General features: G+C 36.2%; 1 protein-coding gene across 6 annotated transcripts in view; it reads right to left on the bottom strand.

The window, feature by feature from the left end:
- LOC127881757 (calcium-dependent secretion activator 1-like) overlaps positions 1-17376 on the bottom strand; it is a 118538-nt gene that overhangs the window by 52231 nt on the left and 48931 nt on the right. For all 6 annotated transcript variants that reach the window (XM_052429854.1, XM_052429855.1, XM_052429856.1 and 3 more), the window contains 5 exons: positions 9823-10017; positions 7868-8004; positions 5032-5219; positions 2393-2494; positions 858-921 (listed from right to left, as the gene is read on the bottom strand). In XM_052429854.1, coding sequence (XP_052285814.1) covers positions 858-921; positions 2393-2494; positions 5032-5219; positions 7868-8004; positions 9823-10017 — 686 coding nt within the window. The remainder of the gene's footprint in view (positions 1-857; positions 922-2392; positions 2495-5031; positions 5220-7867; positions 8005-9822; positions 10018-17376) is intronic.

Here is a 17376-nt window from a genome sequence, read left to right as displayed (position 1 = left end):
GAACAGCAAACAGCATAAAACCTGAACAGACAGCGAGTTACTTGCAGGCTGTTCTGGTTTTATGCTGTTTGCACATAGCCATTTTCACTTTGCTTCTTAGTTGGAAAGGGTTAAGCAGTATGATTAAAATCATCCCAAATATGAGAACAAACTCAAAGTTGAGTAACAATATTGATTTCAGTCTGTTTGTGATACTAAACCAAGACAAGGGACAAAATGTCACAAAACCAGGTTTTCATTGTGAAAAAAAAAATCTGATAAAGGGATAAAACTCAAACTGAACTTTTGAAATGAACAAACAAAATTAACCCCCTTTGTAAGTTTGTTTAAAAAAAAATCTATTTTTAGTCGTGGCGACCTTGACATTGGAGATATTGACGTGATTCTTTCGTGCGACACACCGTCCCATGATGGTGAACAAATGTGCCAAATGATTTTAAAATCTCACAATGAATGACATAATTATGGCCAGGACAAGCTCATTTATGGCCATTTTTGACCTTTGAACTCAAAGTGTGACCTTGACCTTGGAGATATCGACATAATTATTTCGCGCGACACACCGTCCAATGATGGTGAACAAATGTGCCAAATGATTTTAAAATCTGACAATGAACGACATAGTTATGGCCCGGACAAGCCTTGTTCCGCCCGCCCGCCAGCCCGCCCGCATTCGCCAATCTAATAACCAGATTTTTCCTTCGGAAAACCTGGTTAAAAAGTATGAGTCCCTTCACTGACTGCCATATGACTGAATCACTGTCGAAAACAGGAACAATACAAACAAACTATGACTTGTATTTTAACAAACAAGTCATAGTTTGTTTGTGGATAAAGTGTAAAACAGAAGAACCTACCCTTTCCAGCAGTGACAGCGTGGCTTTCAAAGCCCCTTCTGGTCGACCAAATGGGAAGCAGTACCTGCAAACAATTCTCACAAATTAAAACACTTAAATATAATGTAAAGTGTTACATGATTGATTCCCATACACTGCTGAGTGTTTTTGTTTTCTGTAAAAAATAGTTAATGTTTTATTTCACAAACTGGTTCACTAACAGGTGCAAGATAATTAAATGACATGAATGTTAGTCATTCCTTTTTTACTGTTATCCTTCTACCAATAAAATACATACGGAATATTACACTAGTCATATCAGTGGAGTGGCTTGTGTGATGATGTATATCACGAGAGGCAGAGCCTCGAGGGTAATACGAAATAGCGCAAGCCACAAGACTGCTACAAACACTTGTAACAAGTGACTTGCGTAATTTTCCTTTTATTATATACAACTTTGAATCATTTAAGTTAAAAAAAATGAGTTTAAGCGTTTATAATTAACCGACAATGCTCTTATAATTTTCTGCATTCATAGTGACGCCATTAAAAGTAGTCCGGCTAGTATGGTAATACGGACTTGGAAAACTAGCATAATACGGGAATTATTTCTGTGAAGTTGTATCTTACCGATTGATACAACTTGTATTTTTTGGGAACATAAAGCAGGTATATACTAGTAATAAAACAAGTTACAGTAAAATACTACACTGACAACAAATACAATTATATCAGCATCGCTCAGGTAAAAAAACGGGATTTAACGCAAGTGTGTAAAGTATCATCCCAAAAATAGTATTTTTCGTTTAATGAATTAAGTCCTGTTTACCGAGAGAACGGCTTACATGCATAATATAATAACAGGAATCCAGAAGTGATGGTATTTACGTATCAGCTACATAAAGTGATAATGATTGAAATCTTTACCTAAAATGCATGATTTGGTTTTCTAGAAGAAGTCTATATAACGCGATACTGATTGTAGTGTTTACCTGAAGTGCATGATTTGGTTTTCTAGAAGAATTCTACATAAAGCAATACTGATTGCCGTGTTTACCTGAAGTGCATGAATTGGTTTTCTAGAAGCAGTGTTTACCTGTAGTGTGTGATTTGGTTTTCTAGAGAAATTCTACATAAAGCGATACAGATTGTAGTGTTTACCTGAAGTGCATGATTTGGTTTTCTAGAAGAATTCTCATACTGATTGCAGTGTTTACCTGAAGTGCGTGATATGGTTTTCTAGAAGAATTCTCATACTGATTGCAGTGTTTACCTGAAGTGTGTGATTTTGTTTTCAAGAAGAATTCTCATACTGATTGCAGTGTTTACCTGAAGAGCGTGATATGGTTTTCTAGAAGAATTCTCATACTGATTGCAGCGTTTACCTGAATGTGTGATTCGGTTTTCTTGAAGAATTCTCATACTGATTGCAGTTTTTACCTGAAGTGCGAGATTTGGTTTTCAAGAAGAATTCTACATAAAGTGATACTGATTGCAGTGTTTACCTGAAGCGCGTGATTTGGTTTTCTAGAAGAATTCTACATAAAGGTGTTTACCTGAAGTGTGTGATCTGGTTTTCTAGAAGAATTCTCAGCCTCTCCTTGATCTCGTCAAACTTGTCACGTTCAGACACAAGAACTGTCCCTATACAGTCTGGTCTGTAAAGAATTGAGATTCCAGTAACAGTCTCAAATATAATTTCATTTTCTAAGCGGCTACAAACAGGGCTCCAGATAATTTTTCGGGCAGGGGGGTATTTTACCCCCTGTTTTTTAAAGCTGGGGGCATTTTACCCCTTAAGAATTTTTGTGGGGGTATTTCAAAATTTGAAAGGGTAATGAGAGGTACCGGCTTAAAAACAACTCCAAACAAAAGCTTTCTTACTCTAATCGATGCAATTAACAATCAATTTACCCAAAATAAAATGACAGAATGGTGATAAAGTTATGAATTCATCTCTTTTAACTTAATTCACACTACTAGGAGCTGAGACTATGAGTATTTTTCCCAATTTATTGTCCATTTTGGCTTCAATTTTGACGCCATATCTGTTAATGAATGGTACTGATTGAAATATTCCACAAGTTCCTTGTTTTCATGTGACGCATTTTAATAGAGTAAAATGAATAACCGATATTTTCAGGGTGTATCAGTACGCTCTGGAAATATTTTCAAAGTGTTTTTCGGGAAAACTGATGCGTATTTACGCAAATACGCCCATTATCTGGAGCCCTGGCTACAAACACATCTAAGTGCTTATCTGAATGGTATGATGGTTCATTCAGACATAAACATTTCTGTACATTTGTGTTTACCGACATACCATTACATATAATTTAACTTTGTTGTGTACAATATGGTGAAATATTTGGACGAGTACATGGCTGTTATACCATATTAAACTTGCCAATACCTTTACCCAGCACACTTTTACACATTTGTAGTCGCTTAAGAAATCAAATTAAATTAAAGGCCTTTCTTACCAGATTCAAGTTTTAAAGGCTTCATTTCCAACCCTAAGCTACAGATGACCTGGAAACAGCATTAAACATTAACTGACTGTGAATTACTTGCATGCGGTTCTGGTTTTATGCTTGTTGCGTATACCTATTCATTACTTGCAGGCTGTTCTGGTTTTATGCTTGTTGCGTATACCTATTAATTACTTGCAGGCTGTTCTGGTTTTATGCTTGTTGCGTATACCTATTAATTACTTGCAGGCTGTTCTGGTTTTATGCTTGTTGCGTATACCTATTAATTACTTGCAGGCTGTTCTGGTTTTATGCTTGTTGCGTATACCTATTAATTACTTGCAGGCTGTTCTGGTTTTATGCTTGTTGTGTATACCTATTAATTACTTGCAGGCTGTTCTGGTTTTATGCTTGTTGTGTATACCTATTAATTACTTGCAGGAAGTTCTGGTTTTATGCTTGTTGTGTATACCTATTAATTACTTGCAGGCTGTTCTGGTTTTATGCTTGTTGCGTATACCTATTAATTACTTGCAGGCTGTTCTGGTTTTATGCTTGTTGTGTATACCTATTAATTACTTGCAGGCTGTTCTGGTTTTATGCTTGTTGCGTATACCTATTAATTACTTGCAGGCTGTTCTGGTTTTATGCTTGTTGTGTTTACCTATTAATTACTTGCAGGCTGTTCTGGTTTTATGCTTGTTGCGTATACCTATTAATTACTTGCAGGCTGTTCTGGTTTTATGCTTGTTGCGTATACCTATTAATTACTTGCAGGCTGTTCTGGTTTTATGCTTGTTGCGTATACCTATTAATTACTTGCAGGCTGTTCTGGTTTTATGTTTGTTGTGTATACCTATTAATTACTTGCAGGCTGTTCTGGTTTTATGCTTGTTGCGTATACCTATTAATTACTTGCAGGCTGTTCTGGTTTTATGCTTGTTGTGTATACCTATTAATTACTTGCAGGCTGTTCTGGTTTTATGCTTGTTGTGTATACCTATTAATTACTTGCAGGCTGTTCTGGTTTTATGCTTGTTGTGTATACCTATTAATTACTTACAGGCTGTTCTGGTTCTATGCTTGTTGTGTATACCTATTAATTACTTGCAGGCTGTTCTGGTTTTATGCTTGTTGCGTATACCTATTAATTACTTGCAGGCTGTTCTGGTTTTATGCTTGTTGTGTATACCTATTAATTACTTGCAGGCTGTTCTGGTTTTATGCTTGTTGTGTATACCTATTAATTACTTGCAGGCTGTTCTGGTTTTATGCTTGTTGTGTATACCTATTAATTACTTGCAGGCTGTTCTGGTTCTATGCTTGTTGCGTATACCTATTAATTACTTGCAGGCAGTTCTGGTTCTATGCTTGTTGCGTATACCTATTAATTACTTGCAGGCAGTTCTGGTTCTATGCTTGTTGCGTATACCTATTAATTACTTGCAGGCAGTTCTGGTTTTATGCTTGTTGCGTATACCTATTAATTACTTGCAGGCAGTTCTGGTTTTATGCTTGTTGCGTATACCTATTAATTACTTGCAGGCTGTTCTGGTTTTATGCTTGTTGCATATACCTATTATTTACTTGCAAGCTGTTCTGGTTTTATTCTTGTTGCCTATACCTATTTTCACTTTGCTTCTGAGCAGGAAAGGGTTAAAAATGAATAATTGATTAAATGTTAAAATATTGCTATGACAACAACAACACAACATTGCTCATACCTGTTCCCATGGACGTGAGAGGCGCAGAACGCAAAGCTGTAGTGTATGAGCGTGGGGTCAATCATGATGCCATTCTCTGCACGCTCCAGAAGGTCGTTAAGGTAACACAGGTGTCTATGGCAACCGCGTACACCATACCTGGCGCAGTACTCATCCAGTACAAACACCTGCCCCGGACTGAACCAACCCTAAAATAATGAAGAAAATGCACAATTCCTTTTGTTTGAAATAATTTAACTTCCTTATGTTATGTCCATGTGGAATTATTTGACAATAGTGCAGATGAATTTAAATATAAATTTGTGGAAGTTGTTGTTTCGACTTAACATTTAATCTCAACTGAAACTCATACAGTAGATAATTCCCTGATCTGTATTATTATTGTTAAGAGTAACTGATATGTTAGGTTCCGACAAGACAAGTTCAGAGTCTGTATTCAACACCAAATTCTTAAGGAATTAAAGTTTTCCTTGAAAGTTCTTTCATGGTGAGTCTGGATTTCATAGACAGTCTATATCGCCACAATTCTTAAAGGTACTTAGAATTTTCTCAATGAAATTGTAGCCCAGATTGTACTTTACTTTAATTACTACTTTGGACGATACTTGACCACACCTATCAGTAAAAAGGTGATAAGCCTTTATTTCGTATTAAAATTCGGTTTCCATCCCGACTTTACTCCCCGCAATTTTTTTTAGTTGAGCTGTAATAAGGTCATCCCGCTAAGAAATTTCGCAGCGAGTTAAGTCGAGATATAGAGCAAATATTAGTACGGTACGAAGTCAACGCTAGTAACTTTCTTACTGATATGTTTGGAAAGTGAGCAGCATGTAAAAAATTAAAACAAATAATAACAAGAGCACCGCCTTGCGGGTGCAGACCGCTCATCTATTTTCTTTTTAAAGGTGAAGGGACTCTCATTTTCAATCACAAAGGAGGAAGGGGTGGAGGGAAGAGGGGTGTATAGTGTGGGGGCGTGGACATTTATTACATTATCTTCCAAAAAATGCGAAAAAAAAATGCAACAACAAAAAAAAATTCGGGATTCTCTTGGGTGCAATGGTTGGACGGTATTTCAAACATGAAATAATAAAAATAAATATTTGTGTTTTTTAACCGTTTCAAAAATAAAATAAAATTGGGGGTGAGTGGGGTGGGGTTTAGTGTGAGGGTGTGGTTGTCATTTGTGAGATGATCTTAAAAAAAAAAAAAAAAAAATAGGGGGGGGGGGTGGAATTCGGGCGGGGGGGGGGGGGGGTATGTCAGGTAAGAGTAGTTTTATCAAAGTATCAATCAAATCTAATCATAAATAAAGAAGTTATGGCATTTTTAGCAAAATTTAATAATTTTACCTTGAGAGTCAAGGTCATTCAAAGGTCAACTTGCCATGTACAGTAACCTCATGATAGCATGCAAGTATTTGAAGTTTGAAAGCAATAGCCTTGATACTTTAGAAGTAAAGTGGATCGAAACACAAAATTTAACCATATATTCAAAGTTACTAAGTAAAAAAAGGGCCATAATTACGTAAAAATGACAACCAGAGTTATGCAACTTGTCCTTTTACTGTACCCTTATGATAGTTTGCGAGTGTTCCAAGTATGAAAGCAATATCTATGATAGTTTAAGGGTAAAGTGGACCAAAACACAAAACTTAACAAAATTTTCAATTTTCTAAGTATAAAGGGCCCATAATTCCGTCCAAATGCCAGTCAGAGTTACATAACTTTGCCTGCACAGTCCCCTTATGATAGCTAATAAGTGTTGCAAGTATGAAAGCAATAGCTTTGATACTGTAGGAATAAAGTGGACCTAAACACAAAACTTAACCAAATTTTCAATTTTCTAAGTATAAAAAGGGCACATAATTCTGTCAAAATGCCAGTCAGAGTTACATTACTTTGCCTGCCCAGTCCCCTCATGAAAGTAAGAAAGTTTTCCAAGTTTGAATGCAATAGCATTGATACTTTCTGAGAAAAGTGGACCTAAACGCAAAATTGAACTGGACGCCAACGCTGACGCAGACGCCGACGCCAAGGTGATGACAATAGCTCATAATTTTTTTTCAAAATTGTTTTTATGATAAGGCTTTAAATTGCAGAGAACACATGATTTGCAATAGTTAAGATTGGCCATGCCATGCAGTTGGTATCAAAAAGTATTTAACCATTTCCTAGTTAGATACGTATTTTGATGCATTTGTAGTCCCTTAGAAAGTTACATTTAATTAAAGACATTTCTAACTAGATTCAAGTTTTTAAGGTTTCATTTGCAACCCTTAGATACTGATGAGCAGCAAACAACATAAAACCTGAACAGACTGTGAGATACTCGTAGGCTGTTCTGGTTTGATGCTGTTTGCACATAACCAACTTTTCACTTTACTTCTAAGTGGGAAAGGGTTCACATCACTCAAACTGAACTATCAACACGCTGATCAGTCATCATAGATATTGAAATGAGGGATAGTTCATGTTAATACTTTTCTTTAAATGGATGATTTAATAGGTACCCAGTGTGTTACAACAGACATTTTCACCACCTTAATAATTAACCGTTTTCCACTCAGAAGCAGAGTTAAAATGGTTACGTGCAAACAGCATAAAACCAGAACAGCCTGTGAGAAACTCGCAGTCTGTTCAGTTGCTTTTATAATGCTTGATGCTTATCAGTATCTAAGGAAAGGCAAGGAAATGAAGCCTTTAAAACTTTAATCTAGAAAGAAGGGTCTTTAATTAAATGTAACTTTCTAAGGGACTACACATGCGTTAAATTACGTATCTAAGTGGTATTGGGGGTATTAATAAACTCTAATAAGAATCACAACGATTTTTACCAGGCACGTGTAAGCATCATTCAGCCGATAGTCTAAAGTAAGCGTTTGCAACATTTTGAAGAGGTGATGATGGTCAAAGTCACAGGGGTAGGCCTGCACAAACTCGTCCAGCCCATGCTTGCGGGCCCGGTCTGCGTCTGTCAGTAAGAACACATGCACATCATGCCCAGGCAGTTGTTAGTATGTTTACAATGCATGGCACAAAATGCAGTTAGCAAATATCCTAGGCGATACAAGATCTGAGAACTGAAACTTTACACTAAATATAGCCATTAGGACATTTTCCAATTCCGTTATCACATGGTATCACATGAATGCAGACAGAAAGTTTGCAAGCAGTTAGGAACAGACATACTAGTATTCTCTACCAGAACGGTACAGCATATTCTCTACCAGAACGGTACAGCATATTCTCTACCAGAACGGTACAGCATATTCTCTACCAGAACGGTACAGCATATTCTCGACCAGAACGGTACAGCATATTCTCTACCAGAACGGTACAGCATAGTTCTCAGTATAGAACTTCTACTCAAGTTAGTTATATTCTTGACTACGATAAACTTGATGATAATCAGCCACAGTGCTACCTTACTTCATGTTGTTCTATTTTAATTAATATTAAAATTTCCATTTCTTACATTTTAATGTTCTTACATATAAGAAAGTTTTGATAAGTTTCTATATCAAGTTGTGGTCATTTGGACTAAGAATTTCACAGTGTGGCACTTGTATCCATTAACTATCAAACTGGGGATATAGTACCCTGGGCCCTTATTCACCAACTGATTCTTAGACTTAAGAACAAACAGACTTTGAAGCAAAAAATATGTCCATCATTTGTGTCTTGTTCTGTGAAAGCTGGTCATAATGCATGTGCGTAAAGAGTCGTCCCAGATTAGGGACGACACTTTCCGCCTAAACTTGATTTTCAGTAAGGAGGGACTTCCTTGAAACTAAAAATACCATTAAAGCGGAAAAAGTTGTCCCTGATTAGCCTGTGCGGACTGCTCAGGCATATCTGGGACGACACTTTACGCACATGAATTAAGCCCAGTTTTCTCAGAACAAGACACAAATGAATATAAACAGGCTTTCACTGGCAATTATCTCATCAACAAAATGTTCTACAATATGATGCCTCGTTTGACTCAAAATTGTAGCAATGCTTGAATATTCCCATTTAAAGAACTTTCTTATAAGATTTAAGTCTACATTTTGTTTGGTGAAAACGGTTCCTGTGCAGCTCTGCTTATTTGAAGATTATGACACAACTTTAATTAATAATTTTTTCACAGCAGTTGTTCTTATTGGTGGACATGCATCGCAGGTCATGATTTGATATCATGCTTTATAGATTCATCATCAGTTTTTAATGATTTGTTATTACAGGAATAGCAAAATTAAACAAATCTAAATTTGACCAATATTACAGCTGAATGTGATATAAAATGGGTTATTTTTGCAAGACACTTTCGAAAAAGAAACAAAATACTAGGATACCTTCGATTCCCTAGATATTAACTAATACCTGTTTATATCAATCATTACATACGTCAATGTCCAGCTTTTTCATGCACATAGCTCCAGATATCTGTTGTTTTTTGTCTTGGAAACACTTAAGTCAAGCTGAACTGATAATCAGGAAACGAGCAATGTTTGGAGAGCAACAGGCACACTGTGGATACCATTAATGAATGAAGATGCCCTATACATGAAATAGATATAGTGTGCAGAGGCTAATCAGAGAAGACACTTTTTGCAATATTGGTATTTTTCATTTAAAGGAAAGTCTATTCTTAGCAAAAATCCAGATGATGGTGTAAGTGTTGTGCCTGATAAACCTGTGCGGACTGCACAGTCTTATCTGGAACGCCACTTTATAAACATGCAATAAGCCCCATTTTCCCTGAGTGAGGCTTAAATATTTTCAGATCCCGACGCTATGCCCCTACCTCCCTGCATCCTGGAGATCTGTGTGTTACTGATCTTGTTTGTCTGCACCATGGGAGGGACAGGCTTGTGGGTCTGCCCCGTGGCGCGGTATATCGCCTGCACCCACAAGGCTCTCTCGTTCTCATCATCAGAGGCAAACGTCACATTGTCCCCCTCTTTCACGGTGTTGAAGAAGAACTTGCCACCCTCTAGGTCTGCCGGTAAAATATGTATGGGTTGAACGAAAATTCTATGAGAGGTTTGTAAAACAATTATCCCCTCGACTATAAGCAACCATAGTTCCTGTGACTATGACCTTTGATCTATTGATTTGAAAATGATCAGGAGTCATGATTTATAAAGACTAATCGGTCTTCTAATTTATATAATCCTAAGAATTATAGGCAATGTGCAGAAAACAGTTTCTTGATACCAGGCTATGTGACATTGAACTTTGACCGGATAACCTAAATTTAAACAGATGTTTTGCTTTCTACCAAAGTTAACGACTTAGCTTATTTGAATGACTGAAGGTCAAAGTGATCTTAAATAATTGTTTGGAAACAAATTTCTTGTTACAAATTTCTTTATACAACCATATGAGACTTTGATCTTTGCGCTGGCGACCCAAAAATCAAATTGCATCTTTATTACCTGTAATGTAAACACTATACCAATTTGCATAAATCTAGGTCAAAGGTTCTAAACAAAAGTGCAGATTCTTATGTCCTGTACAAAGACTCTGTCACCTTGATCTTTGACCTTGTGACATAAAAGTTTATAGGTGTCTTCTCTTGTCTATTCTATGCATCGAAAGCCTCAGGCGTATTCAAAACTCTCGAGTCTGTTTCCTGGGACTAGAACCAGTACTTGGTGTCTTTGGTGGAGATTGAATGAACTCTCCCAGTGGGAATTGAAACAGTGACCTAGGTGGACACCATATCGACTACGCCAAGGCAACCATTTAATGGTTGTTGGTCAAAGGATTCTGTAATATTGGCTGCACTCTAAGAGAAAAAGGTTTCATATATAAGTGTAAATTGTCGTCCCATGTGCAGTCTGCACAGGCTAATCAGGGACAACACTTTCCATTTTAATAGTCCCTTTTCACAATAGGCCTAAATTGATAAGAGCGCAAAGTCACGTGACTCGCAGAACTCCAGAACGAGGCTGCGAGTGTAAACATTTACAAAAGTCCCATGCAACGCCACATCTAATTTCAACCATTTACTCTTTTGAACATTCAGCGATGTAACAATTTAGAAAATACAATATGACATTGTCAGAATACGTAATAAATATGTACTTCACAGTTTAAGTGTCAATACATTAAAAAAATCTTGATTAAAGTACTTGTTTTTCTTCATTTTTTTGCACACATTTGACACTCTTTGTTAGAGCTATTTTATCGCGCTGTTTGAATACAGATCTATCTTGTTTATTGATACATATGTGGTTTAATAGCCCCTGTGTTTAGCACAAACCCATTATCTGGTTATGATCAGATACTGTGCCGACAAATACTAAATAACAGCATGGTGTCATAAACCATCCGTGGTAGATGCCTGGTCATTGAACATAATAAATGATACCAAATGTCTATCGTGGTAGTAGTACAACGTAGTCATTTCTAAGACTAATGTAATACCAAATACTCTAACAAAATACTGTATAGACATTAGCCAGTTTTATTATAATAATACACTGAATGCTGGACATTTGTCCTTGCTTATGTTTTACACAGGCGGACATTCGTTCCTATGTTTTTAACAACCTGAACATTCGCGCCTTCATTATTTTGACAATGCGGATAATGGTTCCTGCATAATTTTGACTGCCGGACATTCGTTCCTCATTATATTGATAAACGGGAGATTCGTTTCTGAAAAATTGCTATCCCGGTCATTATTATCACCTTTTTTTCAAAATAATATTACACTCTTGGCATTTTATCCGGTATTTTAATGTGTCGTTATTAACATAGTTTGTTTTACATATATTTTTCTAATATTTTGTGTAATACTGTATACTGATCATGAGAATGATAACGTAAAAAAAATATTCTAATAAATCGACTAACACTGAGATCTGTAATTTGCGAAACCTTGCAGAAATCGAAGCGTGAAAACTATTCAAGAGCGAATATCCGGTCTGTCAAAATAATGTTGGAACGATTGTCCGGGATGTCAAAATAGCGTGGGAATGAATGTCCGGGTAATTAAAACATCGTAAGAACGAATGTCCGCCTTGTAAAGATTATCGTAGGAACGATTGAAAGAATGTTCGTATACATAATTAAGTGCTTAATACCTATGCATTTGAAATATTTATACAATTTTATGCTAAACACGAAACCTATTTAGCGGGTACCGGTAAAATAAAACTCTGTCATTACGTAGTCTCATAAAGAGTGTTCGTTAGTGTATAGAAGAACAAAATTAAAACAAGCATTTTCATTGACAACCAAGGTGTTAAATAATGTTTCCGAAAAGTACAGACAAAAGAAATTTATGACATAAAGTGATATATATTTATCACTCATAATCACGTATAAAGAGAAAACAAGGTGCATGCATAGACAGTTCAGTTTGCTTCACGTTCGTTGTTTTTTTCACCAGTATAAAAGAATTCTTCAATATTGTCTTTCACTGTAAAAGAACATTAATTCAAGTTAAAAGAAACATGACATAACATTTAAATAGTGTCAGGTGCTTTGCATTTTATATTGCATTTTCTTATGATTAAGTCAACACATATCTTACGCGTTCGATTGTTCATGAACAATTGTACAGACCAACATACATACTTTTGAGAATTTAAGTTATATAATAACGTTTTGTATCATACGACTTATGTATATATTTGTTTTGTACAATTATCAATGTTTATTCTTCAGACCACATTTGCTATGATGATCGTACGTAGGCCTATCTTGAATTTTAATAAAGATGAAATAAAATGTATATACACGTATGCACTAGTGGTACTAAATACTATGGCTTTAAAATAATTATGACTTAGTTGTAAGAATGTTTATTTTATATCCCCTCATCAATTTATTAACTAAACAACACATGCATGTATGCATATGTTTGCCGTTATTGTAACCAGTGTCAGTGCTCATGAAAATCCCTAATATAATTTATAACAATAGGGCCTGAAAGGCCCAAAGTCGCTCACCTGAGATTCAAAGGAACTGACCTGTTCTGTGCAGCCAAAGATGTCATTAGAACAAAATGTTCTTACCAACTTTCATGACTAGTGAACACCCTGGCAGCCATGTTTTTCAACAGACCAGAAACATTTTTATACATATCCAAGATATCATTTAAACAAATATATTGACAAAGTTTCATGAAGATTCATAAGTCCATATAAGGAAAAATGCCCCGCCCACTGGTGGCCATGTTTTTAAAGCAACTGGAACCATTTTCGAACTCTTCCAAAATATCATTGGGACAAATCTTCTGACAAAGTTTCATGATGATCATAAAATAAATATGGCTTCTAGAGTGTTAACAAGGTTTAAGTATAGCTATATAAGGAAAAATGCCACGCCCCCTTGGCGGCCATGTTTTTCCACCAACCGGAACCATTTTTGAATTAATCCAAGATTTCATTGGGACAAATCATCTGACCAAGTTTCATGATGATCGGACAATAAATGTGGCCTCTAGAGTGTTTACAAGGTTTTACTAAAGCATGATATATAACCATATTAGGAAAAATGCCCCGCCCCTGGTGGCCATGTTTTTTAAGCAACCAAAACCATTTTTTGAACTCGTCCAAGATATCATTAGGACAAAAGGACCAAGTTTCATGAAGATCGGAAAATAAATGTGGCCTCTAGAGTGTTAACAAGGTTTTACTATAGCCATATAAGGAAAAATGCCCCGCCCCCTGGCGGACATGTTTTTCAACCAACCGGCATCATTTTTGAACTGGTCCAAGATATTATTGGGAAAAATCTTCTGACCAAGTTTCATGAAGATCGGACAATAAATTTGGCCTCTAGAGTGTTAACAAGATTTTACTATAGCCTTATAAGGAAAAATGCCCCGCCCCTTGGCAGCCATGTTTTTCAAGCAAACATAACCATTTTCGAACTCATTCAAGATATCATTAAGACCAATCTTCTGACCTAATTTCATGAAGATTGGACAACAAATGTGGCCTCTAGAGGGTTCACAAGGTTTTACTATAGCCATATATAGCCATATAAGGAAAAATGCCCCGCCCCTTGGCAGCCATGTTTTTCAAGCAAACGTAACCATTTTCAACTCATCCAAGATATCATACAGACCAATCATCTGACCAAATTTCATGAAGATTGGAAATAAATATGGCCTCTAGAGTGTTAACAAGGTTTTACTATAGCCATATAAGGAAAACTGCCCCGCCCCCTGGCGGCCATGTTTTTACACCGATCTGGACCATTTTCGAACTCGTCCGAGATATCAATAAAATCAATGTTTTGACTAAGTTTCATGATGATTGGGCAAAAATTGTGACCTCTAGAGTGTTTACAAGGTTTCTCTATAGCCATATAAGGAATACTGCCCCACCCCCTGGCGGCCATGTTTTTCAACGGACCGGAACCATTTTTGAACTCAACTAACATATTATTTAGACAAACATTTTGACAAAGTTACACTCAGTCGAGGTATCAATGGGACAAATGTTCTGACTGAATTTCATGAAGATCAGACAATAAATGTGGCCTCTAGAGTGTTCACAAGGCAAAATGTTGACAACGCACGACGAACGACGGACAAAGGGCGATCACAAAAGCTCACCAGGTGAGCTAAAAATCAACTGGTTTATAATCATCATTATCCTCTGCCAAAGATCTATACACGTTCAGCCTCGTTCTGAAATTCGACGTGTCACGTAATATCTCAAAATAGCAACAGCGGTGGTATTGTGAAACTGGTCTATTGTATTTTTTCGATTACATGAAGACTGTTCTTGACAAAAATCTATCTTAGGCAGAAAAAATTCTTCCCTGATAAGCCTGAGTGGAGTGCACAGGCTGATCTGGGACGACACTTAACGCTTATGCATTAAACCCCCTTTCACAGAGCATGCCCCATATATCTTTTGTTAATGAAAACTCTACAGACCCACACACCAACCCACAGATCAACCATCAAATGCAAACCGAGATCAACCAACTTCTTCAAAGAAGGCATATTTATAAGTTAAAATAGACAGATCCATATTGGAGTTTTTCATATGCTCCTGTAATAAGTCTGTTGATATGTAAATGTATAATATTGAAACAGATGAAAAAACGAGCCATTATTATGTTTCCATGGCATTGGAATTTTCTTCACCAAGGAATAATAATAAAGTTTTCTGTCTGGCACATCTGCTTCTTATATTGTCTGTGTTAATTTACATATATGTTCATACAAACAATTTAGATATTTCCAAGAAGAGAACTATTCCATTATGACAGGTATAAAGTATTGAAGAAATATGTTAATAATATGATACTGTGAGGACCAGATATTGTTAAAATAGCATTTGATTCGTAATATACCGAAATCAGAAACTGTTCTTATATTAGTTCTATGGGTCTGTTCTTATATTAGTTGCTTATAGATATACAAAGTTATTTTCTGTATAAATTGTTATGCTGTGAAATTAATAATTATGTTACAAATCATGCAAACCAAAGCAAAGTTTCAGAATATAATTATGGCTTTAATCACCTTAGTAGAACCAGCCTTAAATTAAGCTGAAAGCCTTGGACCAAATTGACAGTCATAATTAGAGTACTGTAAGTACACAACAACATCAATCATGCCAAAAATAATATTCAACAATTGCAACGAAAGACTATGCCCTTTGGCCATACAAATAACTTTGTTTGATGCCATGAAACAAAAAAAAGTATATTTCGATCGAAAAGAGTAGTGCATGATGTTTTTTCTCAACTTATGTGACCCAAATAACACAAAACTATGCTCTTCATACTCAATACATGCTTAAAAGCATGGTGAAGTGGTAAACACCTTGAAATTCAATTTTGCTGAAAAAAAATTTGCTGAAAAAAATATATATTATCACCAGTACACTTCTAACTGAGGAGCTGCGCCATGAGCGCATGATACGCCCGTCGTTCGCCAATGAAGTAGTAAGGTAATAAATAACCCTTTGAATCATTTTTTTACTTCAGTTGGCAGAAGACAGCTGGAATATTTGTCAAAAAAATATGTTCAACTCACCCATTTGAGTATGTGTGTATGGAATTCCAATGTTCCAGTCAAATCTCATCCAGTTGAATATGTGAATACTTGATAATTTAACATTGTAACATGGTAAATCCGATACGGTAGGACAGTCAATGAAATCACGAAATTTTGACGAACAAAGTCGCATAACTCTGGAACGACAATTCAGAATTCCGTCAAAAATGAAAGGGGATCAGGGTTTATGAATATTAAGATTGTGTTAAAATTTGAAAAAAATCCATCGAAGGATATTTGAGCTACGGTAGGACATTCAATGAAATCACGAAATTTTGACGAACAAAGTCCCATAACTCTGGAACAACAATTCAGAATTCCGTCAAAAACGAAAGGGGATCAGAATTTATCAATATTAAGATTGTGTTGAAATTTGAAAAAAATCCATCGAAGGATATTTGAGCTACGGTAGGACATTCAATGAAATCACGAAATTTTGACGAACAAAGTCCCATAACTCTGGAACAACAATTCAGAATTCCGTCAAAAACGAAAGGGGATCAGGGTTTATCAATATTAAGATTGTGTTGAAATTTGAAAAAAATCCATCGAAGGATATTTGAGCTACGGTAGGACATTCAATGAAATCACGAAATTTTGACGAACAAAGTCCCATAACTCTGGAACGACAATTCAGAATTCCGTCAAAAACGAAAGGGGATCAGGGTTTATCAATATTAAGATTGTGTTGAAATTTGAAAAAAATTTATCGAAGGATATTTGAGCTACAGTAGGACATTCAATGAAATCACGAAATTTTGACGAACAAAGTCCCATAACTCTGGAACGACAATTCAGAATTCCGTCAAAAACGAAAGGGGATCAGGGTTTATCAATATTAAGATTGTGTTAAAATTTGAAGAAAATCTGTCAAAGGATATTTGACGTAGCGTACGACATTAACAGACGGACGGACGGACAGACGGACGGACGGACGGACAGACGCGGGGTATACCATAATACGTCCCGTCATAGACGGGCGTATAAAAATTGAAGAGCAACATAACAAAATATCCAGTTTCAGATGTTTGTTCCACTACAGATGTTTGTAGCAGCCTACAATTTTTATGATGCAATCTCTGTTCATGCATGAGTGCCAAACAAACTGTTGTGTATTACCATGATACAGATGTGTCTGTGGACTGCACCTTTCACTACATAAGTGCCCAACTAATTTTTTTATGATCACTAGAGCCTCTCTTGGGGAAAATGGGGCTTAATGCATGTGCGTAAAGTGTTGCCCCACAATAGCCTGCACAGAATAATCAGGTACCACACTTTCTACCTTAATTGGATTTTTGTTTAGAACAGACCTCCTCT

Source organism: Dreissena polymorpha, chromosome 5, assembly GCF_020536995.1.
Source record: "Dreissena polymorpha isolate Duluth1 chromosome 5, UMN_Dpol_1.0, whole genome shotgun sequence".
NCBI classification, from domain to species: Eukaryota; Metazoa; Mollusca; class Bivalvia; order Myida; family Dreissenidae; genus Dreissena; species Dreissena polymorpha.
This window is presented reverse-complemented; position numbering and strand designations above follow the sequence as displayed.